Below are 25,420 nucleotides of genomic sequence, written 5' to 3'. Positions count from 1 at the left end.
GGAGAGGGGGGGAAGCACAAAATCCCCCATCACACATTTAGATAGAGAGCACTGTCCTTTGACAGGCCACAATAGGATTACAGTACTTAAAATAACAAGTTTACAAGTTCATCTTATCAATTAGCAGTCTGGCTCCAGAGGTGATTAGACAAACGTGTATTTAGGCAATAGTTTCTAAAAGCTGAAAAAAAAAGAGTTAACTCTTTATGAAATGATACTTGTTACGGTTTTCTTGGAGCCCTTCTTAGGCACTGGCTTGCTGGTTCAGGCATTGCTGCTGGGAAATAAGCTCTTTACAACAAAATAACTAATGCTTCTGTAACAGTTGTCATCTCCTCCATGGAAGTTATCTTGTCGCAGGGATCTGCTGGAACAAGGTCCTTTTGTTCATTAAAATCTAGATTCTCTGAGACTGACTGCGTGAAGATTGAACGCTTAGACCTAGCCAAGAGAGGTTTCTCTGAGAGAGTGATTCTCATTCAAGCTCGTAAGCCGGTTACTTGTTGCATCTATCATAAGGTGTTGAGGACCTACTTATTCTGGTGTGAAGAGTGTAGATTCCCCTGGTATAAGGCCAGGGTTTCCAGGATTTTTTTCTTTCTCCTAGGATGGTCTGGAGAAGGGCCTTTCTGCTAGCTCCCTTAAGGGTTAGATTTTGGCCCTATCTGTTTTACTGCAGAAGAGGCTCGCTGAGCTTCCAGATGTACAGTCTTTTGTTCAGGCTCTGGCTAGAATCAGGCCTGTGTTTAGATCTAGTGCTCCTCATTGGAGTTTAAATCTTGTTCTTAAAGTTTTGCAGAAGGCTCCGTTTGAGCCTATGCATGTAGTTGACATTAAATTACTGTCTTGGAAGGTTGTTTTTCTACTGGCTATTGCTTCGGCACACAGTGTCTCTGAAATAACTGCCTTGCAATGTGAGCCTCCTTACCTAGTATTTCATGCTGATAAGGCTGTTATTTGTACTGGGTTAGGTTTTCTTCCTAAGGTTGTTTCAGATCGCAACATCAATCAGGAGATTGTGGTTCCTTCCTTGTGTCCTAATCCTCCTCCTCCTTTGAAGGAACGGTGTGTGGTTTGAGCCTTGAAGTTCTATCTTCAGGCTACAAAAGAGTTTAGACGGACTTCTTCTTTGTTTGTTGTCTATTCTGGGAAGCGTAGGGGGCAGAAGACCTTGTCCACTTCCTTATCTTTTTGGTTGAGGAGCATTATTCGCTTATCTTATGAGTCAGCGGGACATAAGCCTCCTCAGAGGATTAAGGCTCATTCAACTAGAGCAGTGGCTTCCTCTTGGGCCTTCAAGAATGAGGCCTCTATGGATCAGATTTGTAGGGCGGCTACCTGGTCCTCCTTGCATAACTTTTTTTAAATTTTACAAATTTGACGTTTTTGTTTTGGCTGAAGCATCTTTTGGGAGAAAGGTTTTGCAGGCTGTGGTGCCCTCAGAATAGGGTCCGCCTCCTTTTTTGCCCTCCCGTTCATTGTGTCCTCTGGAGCTTGGGTATATGTTTCCCACAAGTAAGGAATGAAGCCGTGGACTCTCCTCATATTAAGAAGAAAAACATAAATTTATTCTTACGAGATAATTTCCTTTCCTTCTGTATGAGGAGAGTCCAAGGTCCCCGCCCATTTTCTCCAAAGGGCAGATCTTTATTTTTGTTCTTTATACCCTGATATTTCTCCTACTGTTCCTTGTTCCCTTGGCAGAATGACTGGGATATGAGGGAAGTGAGAAGGTATTTAAGCATTTGGCAGAGGTGTCTTTGCCTCCTCCTGGTGGCCAGGTTCTGTATTCCCACAAGTAAGGAATGAAGCTGTGGAGACTCCTCATACAGAAGGAAGGGAAATTATCTGGTAAGCATCATTTTATGTTTTTTAACTTCTTAGAAAAATTCAGTTTTCTACATGTTCAGGCTTGTACAACTAAAACAGCAGTAGAATAATATTAATTTATTTTTAGGAGGATTACTTCCCACTAGTTTCTATGCTGTTTCTAGGAGATGTTTTGACACTGATGGGACCAGTGTCCTTATCAGTGGAAACAACTTTGTTTTTGGCAATTAGAAGAAGAAAAAAAAAGTCTTCAGTATAGGTTCCTTTCAGCATGTATTTGTTTGCTTGGATGATGGTTCTACCATTCACATAGTTTAGTGAAGTTAGGTTGCATATGTCTCTCTTTCTGAAGTATTTTTTTTTAAATTAGATTAGAAGGGTTATAGTCACAAATAATTAAATTTCTTCCTTTTTACAAAGCATCTTCTTTGTTTTAATCCACAGAAATTGAGTAAGGCCTTTTTACTATCAGTCAGGCATGTGATTTCTCAAAAATTCACTCCGCTTGTAGAGTGGTCCCTCACTCAGTTGTCAAAGCTCTTTGACATTTTTAAGAAGCAGTTACAAGACAAATAAGTTTGGATCTTGACCGTTTTACAACACGTTATATATCAACTACCAGGGTGGTACATATAGTCTTGTGATAATGCCAATCTTTAATTTGTTATATGGGAAAAATAGTAGTTGCACGGTAACTATAAATAACGTAATCGGTATTTTGTCTAACATTGTGAGGCAACTGAGCAGTTTAAAATTCATTCATTTCTTGTGAATACTAGTAAAAAGTATAACTTACAAGTTTGTCGTTCAGCAACAATATACTGAGGTGTTTCACTTGCCCTTTCTCAAAGATGTCGTTTACAACTGATAACCCTTACTCTTTTATAGCATGTATTTTGCCGAGATTTCCCCTGCCAGAAGTGACATACTCTTAACCAATCGGTTGGTTATTTGTTACACCTCCAGTATTACCCTATCAGATGGCATTTGTATATTTTTATTATTATTAAAGAAGCTGTGGTAAAACCACTCCTAAAGAAACCTTTATTAGACCCAGACTGCATGACTAATTACAGACCAGTATCCAACCTCTTCTGGGGAAAGTAATTGAAAAAGTAGTGGCAACTCAACTGGAAGCCCATCTATCACGCCTAAACATATTCGATCCTTTCCAGTCAGGCTTCAGATGCCGCCACAGCACTGAAACAGCACTAGTCTGAGTGCTAAATGATCTCATGGCAAGAGACAAAGGTGATTACTCTATTCTAATCCTCCTGGATCTCTCAGCTGCATTTGACACCATTGACCATAGGATTCTAATAGAGCGCTTGCAGTACATCTGTGGTCTAGGAGGCACAGTCCTTAACTGGTTTAAATCTTTCCTCACTGGTAGATCACAGAGAGTAATATCAGGATCAAGCTCATCAGCACCAACAGAACTGGCCTGCGGAGTTCCACAAAGTAATATCCAGTCTCCGATTCTATTCGCAATCTACTTATTACCACTGAGGGACATCATTAACCGACATGGCCTAAGGTATCATTGTTACGCTGATGACACACAACTCTACTTCTCCTTTGCTCCAGATACTACAGGCCCAGCATGCCGCATAAACAATTGCTTAACAGATCTCATAGAATGGATGAATGCTAGCTGTCTCAAAGTGAACCCGGACAAAACAGAGTCACTCTTGGTGAGGGGACCCCGGGCATCAAAAATATCCCACGATCGCCCAACTGGCCTGGAGCTTGGAGGCTCTAAACTCGTTAGTTCAGCAAAGGTACGAAACCTCTGAGTGCTGATTGACGCTGGACTAGCTTTTAAACAGCAGATTTCCTCTCTAATAAAATCTGCCTACTTTCATCTGAAAAACATAGCCAGGATACAACACTTAATTCCACCAGATGATATGCCAACATTAATCCATGCATTTGTATTCTCTAGGCTAGATTACTGCAATGCACTTTACTTGGGCCTCCCAAAAAAAGAACTCCATCGCCTTCAGACAGTGAAAACGCAGCAGCCAGACTATTGACCAATCAAACTCGCTCCTGCCACATACCACCTGTTCTCCACTCCCTGCATTGGCTTCCAATTAAATGGCGAGCATATTTTTAAAATTGGCCTGCTGACCTTCAAAGCCTTAAACAACCAAGGCCCACAGTACCTGAACAAGCTCCTGACACCCTACATCCCATCCCATTCACTTAGGTCTGCCAACACATCCCTCCTCTCAGTGCCAAGAATAAGGACAAACTCAGGCTCCAGAGCATTCGGCCACGCTGCCCCTACTTTCCTGAACTCTTTACCGTGTGCAATCAGAGAGGCACCGTCCTTACAGACTTTTTTAAAAAAAAGCTAAAGACCCACCTCTTCCATCAGGCATTCAGTCCGCTTATCTGACCTTCAGAAACTCCCAACTTTTATGTCTTATGTTGGTATATTTGTAAAGTGCTTTGAGTCTCACAGGGAGAAAAGCGCTATATAAATCGCAAATTATTATTATAATTATAATTTCAGTTGTATTTGACCAATGAATTATAGTGATGATACTACATATGTAAAACATGCAATCATATAACCTGTTTATCTCCAATTCTGTGATCGTATCAAAGAAAGTATCACATTTTGCACTTACATTACAATGCCCATATATTACAAATAGAGACATAAACAGTATGGTTTTTTCATTAATTCAAACTATCTCAACATAGAGTATCTATTAAACGGATGCTCAATAGCATCACAAATGTAAAACTCCTGTTGTCACTTATTCATTATGTAGTACAATTGTCTTTGTGTGGTTATAACTTATCATTACTATAATTGCCATATTGTCACTGTAGAAATATCATAGGACAGACCTCGTATATGAGATCTCAGACTGCAATATTTTTAAAACCTTATAAAAACAACTAAATGTACAAAAAATAAATGATATACCTAACAAATGCCATTTTATTTATCTTGTATGCTAAGATATTCTGGATTGTATAGTAGGACTTACTATTTATGGGGCATTTATATCTCTTATCTCAAAATAAATCTATATCCCACATGGCGTTAATCCCAGATGATTCCTTGGTTTGTAAAAAAAAAAAAAAAAAAAAAAGTAAAACAAAATTTATGCTTACCTGATAAATTTATTTCCAGGCATGGAGAGTCCACAACGCCATTCCAATTACTAGTGGGACCTTAAACTCCTGGCCAGCAGGAGGAGGCAAAGAGCACCCCAGCAAAGCTGTTAAGTGTAACTTCCCTTACCCATAATCCCCAGTCATTCAGCCGAAGGAAAATGGAAAAAGAAGAAAACACAAGGGTGTAAAGGTGCCTGAGGTTTACTAAAAAAAAACCTGCCAAATTATAATTAAGAGTGCAAGGTCATGGACTAGTCTCCATGCCCGGAAAGAAATGTATCCGGTAAGCATAAATGTTTTCCTTCCTATGGCATGGAGAGTCCACAACGTCATTCCAATTACTAGTGGGAACCAATACCCAAGCTAGAGGACACGGAATGAACAGGGAGGGAGAACAAGGCAGGAGGACCTAAACAGAAGGCACCACCGCTTGAAGAAGCTTTCTCCCAAAAGAGGCCTCAGCCGAGGCAAAAGTATCATATTTGTAGGATTTGAAAAAACTATGCAAAGAGGACCATGTTGCCGCCTTGCAAATCTGTTCCACAGAAGCTTCATTTTTGAAAGCCCAAGAAGAGGAGAGAGCCCTAGTGGAATAAGCCGTAATTCTCTCAGGAGGCTGCTGTCCAGCAGTCTCATAAGCAAAACGAATACTTCTTAACCAGAGGGAAAGAGTAGTAGAAGTGGCCTTCTGACCCTTACGCTTTCCAGAGAAAACAACAAACAGGGCAGAAGAGGACATACTTGAAACCCCAGGACATACTTGAAAACAAGAGAAATCTCAATGTATCCTTCCTTGTAAAATATTTTATAAATAAAATAAATTGCTGAAAATATTTAGCTTGTATATTTTAGAGCATGCACAACATCCAAGTTATGCTAAAGACGTTCCTTATGAGAAGGATTAGAACAAAAAGAATGAACAACAATTTCCTGATTAATGTTTTGATCCAACACCACCTTAGGGAGAAACCCCAATTTAGTACGAAGGACTGCCTTATCTGCGGGAATCGCACTGCAGAGCTAAAAGCACAAACTCAGGAAACGAAACCTTCCAAGATAACCACTTTATATCAACATGCATCGGCTCAAACGGAGCCTGCTGCAAGACTTTAAGAACTAGGCTAAGGCTCCAAGGAGGAGCAACGGGTTTAAACACAGGCCCGATTCTGACCAAGGCCTGAACTAAAGCTTGAACATCTGGTAAATCTGCCAGACGTTTGAAGGTTCTGATTTCTGCACTGTCTTATTTTGCACAGAGTACTGTCTGACAAACCTTTTTCCAGGCCATCCTGAAGAAACAATAAAATTTGGGGAATCGTCACTCGACTCAAGGAGAAACCTTTAGCTTTACGGCAAACCTTATGGTAAATCCTGTGAGTAACAGGTTTACGAGCCTGAAGCATAGTGTCAATGACCGCCTCAGAAAAATCACGTCTAGACAAGACTAGGCGTTCAATCTCCAAGCAGTCAGCTTCAGAGAATCCAGATTTAGATGGAGAAATGAACCCTGAATTAGAAGGTCCTTCCTCAGAGGTAACCTCCAGGGTGGGTGGAAGAGATGACATCTTCACCAGATCTGTGAACCAGATCCTGACTCGTGGAAGGAGAGCAAATGGAGGAAACAGGTCTTCTAGACCGATATCCCAAGGAACTGCCAGAGCATCTATCAGTGCGGCCTGAGGATCTCTTGACCTTGAACCGTGGAAGCTTGTCGTTCTGACGAGACTCCATCACCTGAGGGTTATCCTGGAGAACACTTCCGGATGGAGAGCCCACTCCCCAGAATGAAAAGTCTGTCTGCTCAGAAAATTGCCTACCAATTGTCCACTACTGGAATGTGGATGGCAGGAGACGATCGTGAGCTTCCGCCCGCTGCAGAATGTGAGTCACCTTCTTCATGGCCAAGGAACTCTGAGTTCCTCCCTGATGGTTGATGTAAGCCACTGAGGTAATGTCTGACTGGAATCTGATAAACCGGACTAAAGATAATTGAGGCCAAACTGTCAAGGCGTTGAAGATTACTCTCAACTTCAAGATGTTTATGGGAAGAGAAGACTTCCCGAGATCACAGGCCCTGAGCTATCAGAGAACCACAAACGGCTCCCCAGCCTAACAGGCTGGCGTCCGTAGTTACAATAACCCAGGAAGGTCTCAGGACGCAAGTGCCCCAAGACAGATGTTCCTGTGAAATCCACCTCAAGAGTTTCTTGTTAGGGGCTCCAGATTTATCCTCTGCGATAAATCTGAATGGTCTCCGTTCCATTGACGGAGCATGCAAAGCTGCAGTGGTCGTAGATGGAACCGAGCAAAAGCAATGATGTCCATGGAAGCCACCATCAGACCAATCGCCTCCATGCATTGAGCCACTGATGGAAGAATAGCAGACTGGAGAGAAAGGCAAGAAGTTTGGATTTTCTGACGTCCGTCAGGAAAATCTTCATGGACAGGGAATCTATGATTGTTCCTAGGAAACACACTTTTGTAGTTGGAACTAGAGAACTTTTCCAGATTCACTTTCCACCCGTGGGAACATAGAAAAGACAACAACAACTCTGTATGAGAATTTACTAGTTGAAAAGTTGACGCCTGAACCACGATGTTGTCTAGACAAGGCTCCACAGCAATTCCCTGGGATCTGATCACTGCCAGTAGAGCTTCCAGAACCTTTATGAATATTCTAAGAGCTTTGGCAAGACCAAACGGAAGGGCAATAAACTGGAAATGCTTGTCCAGAAAGGCAAACCTCAGAAACTGGTGATGATTCCTGTGAATGGAAATGTGTAAATACATGTCCTTCAGGTATATGGTCATGATGAACTGATCTTCCTTAACCAATGGAAGAATGGAACGAATACTTTCCTTGTTGAAGGACGGAACCCTGAGGAATTTGTTGAGATACTTTAGATCTAGGATGGGACGGAAAGTTCCCTCCTTTTTGGGAACCACAAATAGATTTGAATAGAATCCTAGACCTTGTTCCTCTATAGGGACTGGTACAATAACTCCCAGGGAGGATGGCTCCTCTACGCAATTTAAGAAGGCCTTCCTCTTTACCTGGTTTGAGGATTTTTCTTGACAGGAGGAATCTGCCCCTTGGAGGGCAAGACTTGAATCCTATCTTGTAACCCTGGGATATTGCGTATTCAAACCTGGCGGAAAAAAGAGCATGCCCCCCCACCTGATCCAAACCCGGGTAGGGGGCGGACCCTTCATGCTGATTTAGAGTCAGCGGAAGACTTCTTGTTTTGCTTTCCCTTATTCCAAGGCTGGCTGGATTTCCAAGTGGACCTGAATTGGTCAGGTTTGGAAGAAGAGAGGACTTCTGTCCCTTAAAGCTGCAAAAGGAACAAAAATTGGAAGTCTGTCGACATTGGGTCTGTTCTTCTTCTTCTTGTCCTGAGGTAGGAAAGATCACTTTCCACCCGTAATCTCTGAAATGATTTCCGCCAGACAAGGACCAAAGCGTGTTTTACTTTTTTATAAGGTAAAGCCAAAAGCTTGGCGTTTGAAGCTACATCTGCCGATCAAGATTTTAACCACAGACCCCTGTGAGCTAGAACAGTGAAGCTAGACATCTTAGCTCCCAGTCTAATTACCTGCAAGTTGGCATCCCAGATAAAGGTATTGGCCAGTTTAAGAGCCTTGACCCTATCTTGGATCTCCTCTACCGTTGTCTCTTCTGATATGGGATCAGACAAGGCATTGCACCAATAAGATGCTGCTCCCGCAGCCGTGGCAATACTTGCCGCAGGTTGCCACTGTAATCCTTGATGGATGTACATCTTTTTTTAAGTAAGCCTCTAGCTTCTTATACATTGGATCCTTAAAAAAACTGTCCTCTATAGGAATGGTAGTTTTATCTAGAGTAGAGAAGTCCCGAATGGAGTCAGCAACAGGTAACCTCTTTTTAAAAACAGGAAAAGGGGAAAAAGTAACGCCTGGCTTATCCCATTCCTGAGTTCTAATTTCAGACATCTTGTCTGGAACAGGAAAAACATCCTCAGATGTTGGAGAATCATAAACTCTTAAGTTTAGAGGACTTCTTGGGGTTGACAGCAACCGAAGGTTCAGAGTCGTCCAAGGTAGCTAGATCCTCCTTCAGAAGCAACCAGAGTTTTTCAAGCTTAAATCGTAAATTAACTTCAGATTCAGAAGATTTTTCCACCATAGTGTCAGTCTGAGATCTCACCTTTTAGCAGCTACTGAAGTATTCTCCTCATCAGACATTTGAGTAAGGTTGACCAACTCAGATTTAGATGGGTCAGAAACATTACTAGCAGACAAATGTTTAGATTTTCTCTTACGCTTACCCGATTTAGGGAAAGCAGACAAAGCCGCAGAAACTGCAGAAGTTATCTGTGCGGCAAAATCCGCTGGTAAATGAACACCCCCAGGAGGATGAGAAGAAATAGAAGGCACTGAAGGAGAAACAATTTAAAGCTTGGGACGTTTTTGGAGAAAGCTGAGGCATGTCACGCACATCAGTATCCTGAGACACTTGGATCAGAGGGGAGTAATTTTGTCTTTAAATTTTAAAGTCTTAGCTAAGCATGAGGAACAAAATTGCATAAGTAAAACAATTCGAGCCTCTAAATATAATAAACCTGTATCCATAGAGATGGACTGATCCTGTTCTGAGTCAATAGCTACTGTAGTTAGTTCCCACTAAATCCTATTGAAATAAGGAAAAATTATGAGCAAAATTCTTATTAAATTGAGCCAAAAGATAATTAATATGTTAGACCTTTAACACGGAGGCTAACAAAAGTGAAGTAACTAGACTTTGTGTAAAAATATTTATTTAAAAACCTCTTAAGTGCAACCTCAGGCAAAAGTGTCTGCCTGAGGCTGCTACCTTACCCAGATTAAGATCCCACTAGTAAGAGGAGCGATAGTCGTCAGCAGAGATCCTATCCTCCAAGAGAAAGTCGTTACTTCTAAACTCGCACCGCTCCGATATAGCGAAAATGCGGAGGTCACGTGAGCGGCCAAAAAAGAACTGCACCACAGATAAGTGTGCGACACTGAAAAACTGCCTAATAAATTACCCTTTATTTTAAATGTTAAGCCGATTTTGGACAAATCTAAATAAAAAGACCGCCTGCCAAGTAAATTAAGGGGAAAAGCAAGTAAGCTGCATTAACCCTTAAGTCTCTTCACATTTTTAAAGTTCCTGTAGTCTGCCTTTAAACATATTGACCCTGTTGCCAATAAAGTTTCACTTGAAAGTACCCTTAACCATAGAAGGATGAACTGAGTCCCAAATATATCCACTAGAGGTTTAACCTCAAAATTGCTGTCCTTCAGTACCTTGAAGACAAAAGCACTTACCTGTGGATCCAGCTGCAGGGCAGATAACAGCTACTACGGTGTGGCCGGTACTCCACTCCCTGTCAGTGACCTGTAGTAAAAGAAAGAACAGAGTAACCAACCCTGGCTTTCTGTAAAGGGGTAGCAAAAGTGTTAGAAGGCGGCGAGGTGGTCTTTGCTTTACTTCTAACTGCTAAAAGCGACCACTACTCTTACTAAAGAGATTGACGTGGACACAGCTAGACCCCAATCCTTGCTTGCAGAGAAAAGTACCCATAAAAGGATTAAATATCTTCAGACACCGTCTTCGCACATCCTCCATTGACAGAGGCAAAGAGAATGACTGGGCATTATGGGTAAGGGAAGTTACACTTAACATCTTTGCTAGGGTACTCTTTGCCTCCTCCTACTGGCCAGGAGTTGAATATCCCACTAGTAATTGGAATGACTTTGTTGACTCTCCATGCCATAGGAAAGAAATCCAGTACAGTTTTCTATACAATAATTTGCCAAATTGATCCACACCTCTATTACATGATGTAATAAAGTCTATTGCATGGACTTCCAATATATCTTTATAGCCTTGATGTTTTGCAAAGTGCTTGGCAATAGTTGTTTTGGGGGAATGGCTTCAATGGCATTCATATGTTAACATACACTATTTCCTTTAACATCCTACTAGAACATCCCATGTATTGCTTCAAACTAATTTTGCACATTATGAGATATATAATATATCTAGAAGTACAATCTAGTCTTTAATTTTGTAATCTTTTTCTTTCACTGGACCTAAAGGTATCACGTGTCTTGAGCAGGAGCATGTTTTGCAAGATCTTCTCCCACATCTAATACATCCCTTGCAGTTTAGCCAAGTTTCTTTAGTTTTTTTTAATTTTGTTCGCCATACACATAGGTTTTTAGAGCATCTCAAATGGTTGACACTCTTCTAGATATATAATTACATCCTTTGAACAGGATCCTATCTAAAACGGGGTCAGCCTGTAATATATTTAGGTTGGTTTTTATAATGTTAATTACATTAATTAGTAATAACTATAATCTTAGAATCCAATCCAGATTTTTAGACTGCCATTTCACACATTTCTTTCATGTAATTAGCAAGAGTCCATGAGCTAGTGACGTATGGGATATACATTCCTACCAGGAGGGGCAAAGTTTCCCAAACCTTAAAATGCCTATAAATACACCCCTCACCACACCCACAATTCAGTTTTTACAAACTTTGCCTCCGATGGAGGTGGTGAAGTAAGTTTGTGCTAGATTCTATGTTGATATGCGCTCCGCAGCAAGTTGGAGCCCGGTTTTCCTCTCAGCGTGCAGTGAATGTCAGAGGGATGTGAGGAGAGTATTGCCTATTTGAATGCAGTGATCTCCTTCTACGGGGTCTATTTCATAGGTTCTCTGTTATCGGTCGTAGAGATTCATCTCTTACCTCCCTTTTCAGATCGACGATATACTCTTATATATACCATTACCTCTGCTGATTCTCGTTTCAGTACTGGTTTGGCTTTCTACAAACATGTAGATGAGTGTCCTGGGGTAAGTAAATCTTATTTTCTGTGACACTCTAAGCTATGGTTGGGCACTTTGTTTATAAAGTTCTAAATATATGTATTCAAACATTTATTTGCCTTGACTCAGAATGTTCAACTTTCCTTATTTTCAGACAGTCAGTTTCATATTTGGGATAATGCATTTGATTTAATCATTTTTTTCTTACCTTCAAAAATTTGACTCTTCCCTGTGGGCTGTTAGGCTCGTGGGGGCTGAAAATGCTTCATTTTATTGCGTCATTCTTGGCGCGGACTTTTTTGGCGCAAAAAATTCGTTTCCGTTTCCGGTGTCATACGTGTCGCCGGAAGTTGCGTCATTTTTTGACGTTATTTTGCGCCAAAAATGTCGGCGTTCCGGATGTGGCGTCATTTTGGCGCCAAAAAAGCATTTAGGCGCCAAATAATGTGGGCGTCTTGTTTGGCGCTAAAAAAATATGGGCGTCGCTTTTGTCTCCACATTATTTAAGTCTCATTATTTATTGCTTCTGGTTGCTAGAAGCTTGTTCACTGGCATTTTTTTCCCATTCCTGAAACTGTCATTTAAGGATTTTGATAAATTTTGCTTTATATGTTGTTTTTTCTATTACATATTGCAAGATGTTCCACGTTGCAACTGAGTCAGAAGTTACTTGAGGAAAATCACTGCCCGGGGCTGGAGCTACCAAGCTAAGTGTATCTGCTATAAATTTTTGGTACCTGTTTCTCCAGCTATTGTTTGTATTGCATGTCATGACAAACTTATTAATGCAGATAAAATTTCCTTTAGTACTGTTATATTACCTGTTGCTGTTTCGTCAACATTTAATTTTCAGAGTGTTCCTGTTAAACATAAGAGATTTTATTTTTTAAATCCATTTAGAAGGCTATGTCTGTTATTTCTCCTTCTAGTTTACATAAGTCTTTTAAAACTTCTCTTTTTTCAGATGAATTTTTAAATGAACATCATCGTTCTGATACTGATAATGGTTCTTCTGGTTCAGAAGTTTCTGTCTCAGAGGTTGATGCTGTTAAATCTTTGTATTTGTTCAAGATGGAATTTATTCGTTCTTTATTTAAGGACGTATTAATTGCTTTAGATATAGAGGATTCTGGTCCTCTAGATACTAAATCTAAACGTTTAAATAGGGTTTTTTAAATCTCCTGTATTTATTCCAGAAGTGTTTAATCTCCCTGATGCTTTTTCTGAAGTAATTTCCAGGGAATGGAATAATTTGGGTAATTCTTTTACTCCTTCTAGACGTTTAAGCAATTATGTTCTGTGCCATCTGACAGATTAGAGTTTTTTGGGACAAAATCCCTAAGGTTTGGGGCTGTCTCTATTCCTGCTAAAATGTACTACTATTCTTACGGCAGATAGTACTAAATTTAAGGATCCTTTAGATAAGAAAATTGAATCCTTTCTAAGAAAAGTTTACTTATGTTTAGGTAATCTTCTTAGACCTGCTATATTTTTACCAGATGTTGCTGCAGCTTCATCTTTTTGGTTAGAAGTTTTAGCGCAACAAGTAACAGATCATAATTTTATAGCATTATTTTTTCTATAACATGCTAATAATTTTATTGGTGATACCATCTTTTGATATCATTTGAGTTGATGTCAGGTATATGTCTCTAGCTATTTTAGCTAGAAAAGCTTTATGGATTTAACTTGGAATGCTGATATGTCTTCTAAGTTAACTTTGTTTTTCCCTTTCTTTCCAGGGTAATAATCATTTTTTCGTTCTTTTTCTCATAATAAGGAACAAAAGCCTTATCCTTCATCCTCAGGAGCGGTTTCAGTTTGGAAACTATTTCCAGTTTGGAATATATCCAAGCCTTATAGAATCCTATAGTCAGCTCCTAAGTACCCATGAAGGTGCGGCCCTTTTTTCCAGTTCAGCTGGTATGGGGCAGATTACGTTTTATTCAAAGGAGTTTGGATCAATTCCGTTCTCAATCTCTGGTTTCAGAACATTGTTTCAGAAAGGTACAGAATTGGCTTCAGTTAAGGCCTCCTGCTAAGAGATTTTTTTCTTTCCCGTGTCCCAGTTAACACAGCAAGGCTCAGCATTTCTGAAATGTGTTTCAGATCTAGAGTTGGCTGGAGTAATTATGCCAGTTCCAGTTCTGGAACAGGGGCTAGGGTTTTTATTTTATCTCTTCATTGTACCAAAGAAGGTCAATTCCTTCAGACCAGTTCCGGATCTATCAATATTGAATCGTTATGTATACCAACATTCAAGATGGTTACTGTAGGACTATTCTGCCTTTTGTTTAGCAAGGGCATTTTATGTCTACAATAGATTTGCAGGATGTGTATCTGCATATTCCGATTCATTCAGATCACTTTTAGTGTTTGAGATTCTCTTTTTAGACAAGCATTACCAGTTTTGTGGCTCTACTGTTTGGCCTAGCTTCAGTTCCAAGAATTTTTTTCAAAGATTCTCGGTGCCCTTCTCTCTGTATTCAGAGAACAGGGTTTTGGTATTTCCTTATTTGGACGATTATCTTGGTATTTGCTCAGTCTTCTCATTCGTAGAATCTCATGCGATTCGACTTGTGTTGTTTCTTCAAGATCATGGTTGGAGGATCAATTTACCAAAAAGTTCATTGATTCCTCAGTCAAGGGTAACCTTTCTGGGTTTCCAGATAGATTCAGTGTCCATGACTCTGTCTTTAACAGACAAGAGACGTCTAAATTGTTTTCAGCTTGTCGAAACCTTCGGTCACAATCATTTCCTTCGGTAACCTTATGCATGGAAATTCTGGGTCTTATGTCTGCTGCATTGGACGTAATCCCCTTTGCTTGTTTTTCACATGCGACCTCTTCAGCTCTGTATGCTGAATCAATGGTGCAAGGATTACACAAAGATATTTCAATTTATATTTTTAAAACCGATTGTTCGACACTCTCTAACGTGGTGGACAGATCACCATCGTTTAATTCAGGGGGCTTCTTTTGTGCTTCCGACCTGGACTGTAATTTCAACAGATACAAGTCTCACAGGTTGGGGAGCTGTGTGGGGATCTCTGTCGGCACAAGGAGTTTGGGAATCTCAGGAGGTGAGATTACCGATAAATATTTTGGAACTCCGTGCAATTTTCAGAGCTCTTCAGTTTTGGCCTCTTCTGTAGAGAGAATCGTTCATTTGTTTTCAGACAGACAATGTCACAACTGTGGCATACATCAATCATCAAGGAGCGACTCACAGTCCTCTGGCTATGAAAGAAGTATCTCAAATTTTTTTGGTTTGGGCGGACTCAAGCTCCTGTCTAATCTCTGCGGTTCATATCCCAGGTGTAGACAATTGGGAAGCGGATTATCTCAGTCGCCAAACGTTGCATCCGGGCGAATGGTCTCTTCACCCAGAGGTATTTCTTCAGGTTGTTCAAATGTGGGAACTTCAAGTAGCAAAAAAGATTTGTTCCAGCCACCAATAGTTAAAAAACCTTTATTCCTTCATATAGGGTCTTTTGACAAACATACAACGTTTCAGACCTGCTATAGGTCCTTAGTCATGTAACAAATCTTTTTTGCTACTTGAAGTATTTGCAGGATAAGGCAGATCCTGGGTTCCGTGCCCCACAAGCCACATATCTGTTGGTGCTGTTTTCCACACTTTGCTTTGAGCAAATGTGGGAACTTCCAGAAATAGATCTGATGGCGTCCCATCTAAACAAAAAACTTCCCAGGTATCTGTCCAGATCCCGGGATCCTCAGGCGGAGGCAGTGGATGCATTATCACTTCCTTGGAAGTATCATCCTGCCTATATCTTTCCGCCTCTAGTTCTTCTTCCAAGAGTAATCTCCAAGATTCTGAAGGAATGCTCGTTTGTTCTGCTGGTAGCTCCGGCATGGCCTCACAGGTTTTGGTATGCGGATCTTGTCCGGATGGCCTCTTGCCAACCGTGGACTCTTCCGTTAAGACCAGACCTTCTGTCGCAAGGTCCTTTTTTTTTTTTTCATCAGGATCTCAAATCCTTAAATTTAAAGGTATGGAGATTGAACGCTTGATTCTTGGTCAAAGAGGTTTCTCTGACTCTGTAATTAATACTATGTTACAGGCTCGTAAATCTGTATCTAGAGAGATATATTATAGAGTCTGGAAGACTTTTATTTTTTTGGTGTCTTTCTCATCTTTTTTTCTTGGCATTCTTTTAGAATACCGAGAATTTTACAGTTTCTTCAGGATGGTTTAGATAAGGGTTTGTCTGCAAGTTCCTTGAAAGGACAAATCTCTTTTTCACAGAAAGATTGCTATTCTTCCTGATGTTTATTGTTTTGTACAAGCTTTGGTTCGTATAAAACCTGTCATTCAGTCAATTTCTCCTCCTTGGAGTTTGAATTTGGTTCTGGGAGCTCTTCAAGCTCCTCCCTTTGAACCTATGCATTCATTGGTCATTAAATTACTTTCTTGGAAAGTTTTGTTCCTTTTGGCCATCTCTTCTGCCAGAAGAGTTTCTGAATTATCTGCTCTTTCTTCTGGGTCTCCTTTTCTGATTTTTCATCAGGATAAGGCGGTTTTGCGAACTTCTTTTGAATTTTTTACCCAAAGTTGTGAATTCTAACAACATTAGTAGAGAAATTGTGGTTCCTTCATTATGTCCTAATCCTAAGAATTCTAAGGAGAAATCATTGCATTCTTTGGATGTTGTTAGAGCTTTGAAATATTATGTTGAAGCTACTAAGTCTTTCCGAAAGACGTCTAGTCTATTTATCTTTTCCGGTTCTAGAAAAGGCCAGAAAGCTTCTGCCATTTCTTTGGCATCTTGGTTGAAATCTTTAATTCATCTTGCCTATGTTGAGTCGGGTAAACTCCGCCTCAGAGGATTACAGCTCATTCTACTAGGCCAGTTTCTACTTCCTGGGCGTTTAGGAATGAAGCTTCGATTGATCAGATTTGCAAAGCAGCAACTTGGTCCTCTTTGCATACTTTTACTAAATTCTACCATTTTGATGTATTTTCTTCTTCTGAAGCAGTTTTTGGTAGAAAAGTATTTCAGGCAGCGGTTTCAGTCTGAATCTTCTGCTTATGTTTTCATTAAACTTTATTTTGGGTGTGGATTATTTTCAGCAGGAATTGGCTGTCTTTATTTTATCCCTCCCTCTCTAGTGACTCTTGCGTGGAAAGATCCACATCTTGGGTAGTCATTATCCCATACGTCACTAGCTCATGGACTCTTGCTAATTACATGAAAGAAAACATAATTTATGTAAGAACTTACCTGATAAATTCATTTCTTTCATATTAGCAAGAGTCCATGAGGCCCGCCCTTTTTTTGTGGTGGTTATGATTTTTTTTGTATAAAGCACAATTATTCCAATTCCTTATTTTATATGCTTTCGCACTTTTTTATCACCCCACTTCTTGGCTATTCGTTAAACTGAATTGTGGGTGTGGTGAGGGGTGTATTTATAGGCATTTTAAGGTTTGGGAAACTTTGCCCCTCCTGGTAGGAATGTATATCCCATACGTCACTAGCTCATGGACTCTTGCTAATATGAAAGAAATGAATTTATCAGGTAAGTTCTTACATAAATTATGTTTTTTCATATTTTTTCTTTTCTGAGCTTTTAACATATATATATATTTTTTTATTTTTTTAATCGATTTCACTTGTCTCATATCCATCAATTTGTCTTCGTTGTAACCTCTGTCTGTCAACCTTTCAACCAGATCCATAGAATGTTTGTTTATTATATATATATATATATATATATATATATATATATATATATATATATATATATATATTGGGTTTTCACTGCCTTAGAGATCGGCTGAAGAGCATATTGTCTAGTAAAAACTTTTGGAACTTGAAGAGATTGGACTATTGTTCATACGTGTGTGTATATATATATATATATATATATAGTGTGTGTGTATATATGTGTATGTATGTATATATATATATATATATATATATATTCTCTGTATAGTTAGATTGATGTGGTATATGACTTAATATTTCTTAGCCTTTTTTTATGTCTATTTTTTTTAAATTTCCAGACCCTCTGTATTTGAGCTTTTGCTGACTTATATACGGTTTGTTACAAGAGCAGTACTGTTTCTTTTCTATCACTCTGAGCATGTTGCTTTGGGGTCTGTTCTGTCATTCAGGTTCAGAGGAGTTTTGTGTAGTGTTATGTTTGCTTAACATTATAATTTGCTGTATTCTGTTGTTTATTATTTTAATCCTGCCATTGTATCAAAAATTATTTTTTGATGGTTACTTACGTAATCCAGGAACTTTGCTACTTATATTTGTTATTGTTTGTTACTCATTGGTCTTGGGAGTTCCTACACTTCTATTTGTTTCAGAAACTGTCTCATAAACTTTCTGTTAGAAGTTCGGTGAGACCTCATTGGGATCTCTCTCTGGACTTTGGTGTCATGTCAGATGCACCATTTCAACCTGTGAGGGAAGTGTCTTTTGGGAAATCGCTTCAGTGGGACAAATGTCTAACTTTAAGCTTTTTTTTCCCCTTCTATCGGGATAACCATTGTTCTTCTTTAGAACCAGATTTCCTTCTTTATGCGGTGTTTCAACTTCACTTTTTTCATGAAAAGCAATTGCAGACCACCTCCTTATAGTTTGGAGGTTGTCCAGTGTTCATTTGTCCATCTTATGAAATTTAGTGTATCTGGATAACTGGCAGACTGTTATTTCAGGGTTTGACACCCACTCTGTATACTTTTTCCATTTGGATTGTTTCCAGCACTTACACACAAAAAATAGTTCCTATTTTCAACAGGATCAGGCCTCACGTGATAGCTACTTTAACCTCTCTGGGACTACAGACAGATGCTACTCTTACTGCAGTTCTTGGTCGTTTTTTTTTTTTTTTAATCTTTCTGCACCTTTATTTTCACTACATACTTGGTAATTTGCCTTGCCAGATTTTTTTTTTTTGTAATTTACTTTTGTTTGGGTCTAATTTGTAAAGTAAGACATGTGTATAAAGCGCCTAAAAAGGCTGGGTAATGTCTGACCCAACGTACTGACCAGACACCAATATGGTTGAAAAGCCCTTAATTTATAAAAATGAATTAAAATGAAGTATAAAAGCCCATAATTTGTAAAGCATTCTTTGCTATCTTGCGATTTTTATCCCTACCCGTGTGTGTGTGTGGGGGGGGGGGGGGGTGCATTGCTTTATATTTGTCTCACTGGTTATTTTACAGGGAGATCCAAGATAACTAGAAATTAACACTAAAATTACAGATATTTCTAGATCTTGGCTCATATCCCTGTATAATAATCGCCAGGCTCTCTCCTTGGCTTGTTTCTGTCCATATACTTCTGGGTATCTCTAAGAGTAGGCGGAGGGGTCTCTGGAAACACTCGCTTATATACTAATAAATTGGGGAGTGGTCAATTCTTTGCACTCTCCACAGGTAGTGGTTGTCACTGCGATTATTATACAGGGATATGAGCCAAGATATAGAAATTTCTGTAATTTTTGTGTTGATTTCTAGTTCTATAATTTCACACACCAACTATTTTTTTTAATTATTTTATGCGAATAAATTTGTAGGGTAGACAAACCATAGTAATGACTTCCTCTTGTTTGCAGAATCTTACAGAATTTAACACTGCTCATAACAAGAGGATATCAACACTCACCATAGAAGAAGGAAATCTTGATATCCAGAGACCCAAAAGGAAAAGGAGGAATTCACGAGTAACATTTAGTGAAGATGATGAGGTTATTAACCCTGGTAAGCACCTTCTCTCTCATTCATGCCATTTCTAAATAACATAAAAGGCTTAAAGGGACACACAACCCACATTTTTCTTTCATGATTCAGATAGAGCATGCAACTTTCTAATTTACTCCTATTATAAACTTTTCTTTGTTCTCTTGCTATCTTTATTTGAAAAAGCAGGAATGTAAGCTTAGGAGCCGGCCCATTTTTCATTCAGCACCTAAGTAGCACTTGCAGAGAGAGAGATGTTCAACATAGGAAGTCACGCCCACCTGATCTCATATGATTGGCCCTTACTTTACTTGCATGAGTTTAAACGGTTGTTATGCACAGTGTGATTTTAGCTTGATAAATGAGCAGCAGCCCCGAAATGTTGCTGCTGATTTAAGCTTTAATAAAAGTTTCTCACTTTTTGTCTACCAAGAACCTTTGGAGTGCAGCTTTATTTACTTTTATGTACTGGATTCCTAAAGGGTCTGGGGAAACCTAAAAAACATATCGCCCAGAAAATACTATTTCTCTTGTTAAGTGTATCCAGTCCACGGATCATCCATTACTTATGGAATATATTCTCCTTCCCAACAGGAAGCTGCAAGAGTCCACCTACAGCAAAGCTGCTATATAGCTCCTCCCCTAACTGCCATATTCAGTCATTCTCTTGCAAGCCTCAACATAGATAGGAGGTTGTGAGAGTCTGTGGTGCTTTCTACTTAGTTTATTCTTCAATCAAAAGTTTGTTATTTTTAAATGGCACCGGAGTGTGCTGTTTATCTCAGGCAGTATTTGGAAGAAGAATCTGCCTGCGTTTTTCTATGATCTTAGCAGACGTAACTAAGATCCATTTGCTGTTCTCACACATTCTGAGGAGTGAGGTACTTCAGAGGGGGAATGGCGTGCAGGTTTTCCTGCAGATAAGGTATGTGCAGTAAAATATTTTTCTAGGAATGGAATTGACTAAGAAAATACTGCTGATACCGAAGTAATGTAAGTAAAGCCTTAAATGCAGCGATAGCGACTGGTATCAGGCTTATTAATAGAGATACATACTCTTGTAAAAATGTATTTTAAAACGTTTGCTGGCATGTTTAATCGTTTTTTAACATATGTTTGGTGATAAAACTTATTGGGGCCTAAGTTTTTTCCACATGGCTGGCTTAAATTTTGCATAGAAACAGTTTCCTGAGGCTTTCCACTGTTATAGTATAAAAGTTACAGTTGGTGCAGTTAAAATTACAAACAGTGACATTCAGCTTCCCTCAGCAGTCCCCTGCATGCTATAGGACATCTCTGAAGGGCTCAAAAGGGCTTCAAAAAAAAAAAAAAAAAAAAAAAGTCTAATTTTCGTACCTTTTAAAAACTTCAGGGCAGGTGTGGCATCCTCTTCCTCTAAGGCAAAACAAGAGGGAATTTTTGCTCAGTCCAAGGCGGTCTGGAGACAATCGGACCTGGAACAAAGATAAGCAGGCCAAGGAGCCTGCTGCTGCCTCTAAGGCAGCATGAAGGAACGGACCCCTATCTGGTAACGGATCCTATAGGGGGCAGACTTTCATTCTTTGCCCAGGCGTGGGCAAGAGATGCCCAGGATCCCTAGGCATTGGAATTTATATCCCAGAGATATCTTCTGGATTTCAAAGATTCCCCCCCCAAAAAAGGGGAGATTTCGCCTTTCACAATTATCTGCAAACCAGATAAAGAAGGAGGCATTCTTACATTGTGTACGAGATCCATCCAGTTCCAAGAGAGGAACAGGGACAGAGTTTTTACTCAAATCTGTTTGTGGTTCCCAAGGAGAGGGAACCTTCAGACCTATTTTGGATCTAAAGATCTTAAACAAATTCCTCAGAATTCCGTCATTTAAGATGGAAACTATTCGTACCATCTTAACTATGATCCAGGAGAGTCAATAGAGGACTACAATGGATTTGAAGGATGCTTATCCTCACATTGTGATGCATAAAGATCACCATCGTTTTTCAGGTTTGCTTTTCTAGACAGGCATTACCAGTTTGTAGCTCTTTCCTTTGGGATATCTACAGCCCCAAGAATCTTTATGGAGGTTCTGGGGTCGCTTTGGCGGTCCTTAGACCGCGGGGCATAGAAGTGGCCCCTTATTTAGACGACATCCTGATACAGGCGTCAAACATCCAAATTGCCAAGTCTCATACGGACATAGTACTGGCATTTCTGAGATCACATGGGTGGAAAGTGAACATGGAAAGAGTTCTCTATCCCCAATCTCAAGGGTTTCCCTCCTAGGGACTCTGATAGATTCTGTAGAAATGAAAATTTACCTGACGGAGTCCAGGTTGTCAAAGTTTCTAAATTTCTGCCGTGTTTTTTTCATCCCTTCCGCGCCCTTCGGTGGCTCAGTACATGAATGAAATCGGCTTAATGGTAGCGGCAAGGGACATAGTACCGTTTGCACGTCTACATTTCAGACCGCTGCAACTATGCATGCTCAGTCAGAGGAACGGGGATTACACAGATTTGTCCCCCTGTTAAACCTGGACCAAGAGACCAGAGATTCTCTAGTCTGGTGACTATGTCGGGTCCATCTGTCCAAGGGTATGACCTTCCGCAGGTCAGATGGGACAATTGTTACAATAGATGCCAGCCTTTTAGGTTGGGATGCAGTCTGGAACTCCCTGAAGGCTCAGGGATAGTGGACTTAGGAGGAGACCCTCCTTCTAATAAATATTCTGGAACTGGGAGTGATATTCCATGCTCTTCAGACTTGGCCTCAGTTAGCAACTCTGAGGTACATCATACTCAGTCGGACAATATACACGACTGTGGCTTACATCAGCCATCAAGGGGGAACAGAAGTTCCCTAGCGATGTTAGAAGTCTTACAATAATTCACTGGACAGAGACTCACTCTTGTCTATCAGCTATCCATATCCCAGGTGTTGAGAACTGGGAGGTGGATTTTCTAAGTCGTCAGACTTTTCTTCCGGGGGAGTGGGATTTCCTCCGGAGGTCAAGACCAAGCAGGAGAGGGCTTTGGTGTTTTTGACAGCGCCTGCGTAGCCACGCAGGACCTGGTATGCAGATCTGGTGGACATGTCATCCTTTCCATCACGGTCTCTGCTTCAGAGACAGGTCCCTCTACCTCAGGGTCCTTTCAACCATCTAAATAGAATCAATCTGAGATGGACTGCCTGGAGACTGAACGCTTGATGTTATCAAAGCATGGCTTCTCCGAGTCAGTAATTGATACCTTAATACAGACATGAAAGCCTGTCTCTAGGAAAATTGAACATAGATATGGTGTAAATATCTGATTGTTATGAATCCAAGGGTTACTCATGGAGTAAAGTCTGGATTCCCAGGATATTATCTTTTCTCCAAGATGTTTTTGAGAAAAGGGTTGTCAGCTAATTCCTTAAAAGGGGACAGATTTTTACTCTGTCTATTTTTTTGCACAAGCGTCTGGCAGGTATTCTAGACGTTCAGGCATTTGGTCAGGCTTTGTTTAGATCCAAGCCTGTGTTTAAAACTGTTGCTCCGCCATGGAGCTTAAACCTGATTCTTAAGGTTCTTCAAGAAGTTCCGTTTGAACCTTTTTTGTTCCATAGATATCAATCTTTATCTTGGAAAGTTCCTTTTGGGTAGCTAATTCCTCGACTCGTAGACTCTCCAAGTTATCTGTGTTACAGAAGCATTAGTTATTTTGTTGTGAAGAGCTTATTTCCCAGCAGCAATGCCTGAACCAGCAAGCCAGCGCCTAAGAAGGGCTCCAAGAAAACCGTAACAAGTTTCATTTCATAAAGAGTTAACTCTTTTTTTTCAGCTTTTAGAAACTATTGTCTAATCACCTCTGGAGCCAGACTGCTAATTGATAAGATGAACTTGTAAACTTGTTATCTTAAGTACTGTAATCCTATTGTGGCCTGTCAAAGGACAGTGCTCTCTATCTAAATGTGTGATGGGGGATTTTGTGCTTCCCCCCCTCTCCCCCTGGGAGTGCCCTGTGTGCATGTAACTGTAATAAAAAGCAGGCTGGGCATCCCAGTCCTGAGTTCTTGTTTTGACCCTCAATCGCAGCGTTGACTCGTTTTTGTGGGCAGAAGGGTATCCTAGCTGTACTGCAGCTAAGGGAGATTATTCTATATTTGCGAGACTCATATAGAATACTATGGAAAGCAGCTTCTCCCCTCTTTAGCAATAGGGATCCAGGCTACTAAGCGGTCCATCTCTCAGCGAGACTAAGGGTAACCGTAACATTTGGCGGCAGCGGCGGGATTTTCCTGGATTTCCTAGGAGAGGTACAGAACGGATGGAGAGCGCTTACGAAAAATTGAAGCGTACAACCCTAAAGGATTTACTTGAAAGCAGAGGGGGGTACGCCAGCAACCGGCCGAGGAGAGAGCTGATCGCAGAATTGACCGAACTGGATCAGAGCTTCACAATGGCGGAAACACCGACCACGATTAGTGACGAAAAAACCAGGATTGTTCGGGAAAGGCTCTCATTATACGGGCCGAACCCCTCCATGGAATTGGTACAGCAGTTGATGGCGGAGGCGGACGAGGATATACGAGAGACTCGAGCCCACGAACTCAACCTAGCGAACGCACACCGCAATGCTGAAGCCCCGCAGGTAATCATCCCTGTCGAAAATGCTGGGAGGCCCAAGATACCCTATGCGGCATTTCGACCCTTCCTAGAGAGCGAGACAGGGATTGATGAATATTTGGCGGACTTCGAAAGGCAATGTGCCCTGCACCAGATTCCCAACAGAGAGTGGCCCACGATATTGTCTGGGAAACTATCCGGGCGAGCCCTGGAAGCCTTTCGTACTCTGGGTGCTGAGGAAGTGACACAGTATGAGCTAGTTAAGGAGACACTGTTGCGACGGTACGCTGTAACTCCGGACACGTATCGCCGACAGTTTCGGGGCACGGAAAAGAAGCCTAACGATACCCATATGGAATGGGCGCACCGAATGCGGAGAGCGGCAAATCACTGGCTGAGCGGAAGTAAAGCGGTGACTGGGGAGGAAATTTTACAATTGTTTCTCTTAGAACATTTTTATAATGGCATGGAACAGCAAGGGAAGGAATGGCTGCGAGACAGGCGGCCTTCTACCTTAGAAGAAGCAGCCAAATTGGCCGATGAACATTATGACTCCCGTCTTCACGAACCCATGAACTACCGAGCTCCAGCACGGGTCGAACCCAGAGAGGTTTACCGTGCACCCCCTCGTGCTGAATTCCGAGCCCCGGTGCCCACAGGGCCCGTCCGACACTCAGGACCACCCAATAACAGCTCTGAGCGTCCCAGACCGACTTGCCACCGATGCAAGCAACCAGGGCATTTCATGGCTAGCTGCCCCTTTAATACGCACCAGACACCCAGGAATTACAATGACCCCTCTGGGTCCTATCGTCCGGCCCGGGCCCTCTGTGTTAACCAAGAGGCCCCTATGGAGGGATATGTGGGGCCGCTTCACGAGGCAGACCCTGTATATGCTGCCTCAGATAACCGCCAGCACCATCGGCAGAGGGTATGGCTCGAGGGGCGATCTACCGAGGGATTGCGAGACACAGGGGCTACTATCACGCTGGTACAGAGTCATTTGGTGCCAGAGCACAAGCGATCCGGACAGACTGTGGCCGTTAGAGTGGCGGGGGGGGATGTGTACAAAATTCCAACAGCTCAAGTGCATCTTGATTGGGGAGCGGGAAAGGGGGCTGTGAACGTGGGCCTAATGGATAATTTACCTGCCGAAGTACTACTGGGCAACGATTTGGGCCCCATGACTTCTGCCTATGCTCCAGTATGCAACAACGAGGCGGACCCAGTGACTACACGGGCCCAAGCCCGGACGGAGCGAGAGCTTTCACCAGTGCGGGAGACACAGGTAAGACCTACC

At 41.1% G+C, this 25,420-nt stretch overlaps 1 protein-coding gene across 1 annotated transcript in view; it reads left to right on the top strand.

Annotated features, from left to right (window-relative positions):
• Positions 1-25,420, top strand: part of PPP1R8 (protein phosphatase 1 regulatory subunit 8) — a 145,649-nt gene that overhangs the window by 56,718 nt on the left and 63,511 nt on the right. The window contains exon 5 of the mRNA XM_053707124.1: positions 19,411-19,555. Within this exon, the coding sequence (XP_053563099.1) occupies positions 19,411-19,555 (145 nt within the window). The remainder of the gene's footprint in view (positions 1-19,410; positions 19,556-25,420) is intronic.

This window comes from Bombina bombina, chromosome 3, assembly GCF_027579735.1.
Source record: "Bombina bombina isolate aBomBom1 chromosome 3, aBomBom1.pri, whole genome shotgun sequence".
Classification (NCBI taxonomy): domain Eukaryota; kingdom Metazoa; phylum Chordata; class Amphibia; order Anura; family Bombinatoridae; genus Bombina; species Bombina bombina.
This window is presented reverse-complemented; position numbering and strand designations above follow the sequence as displayed.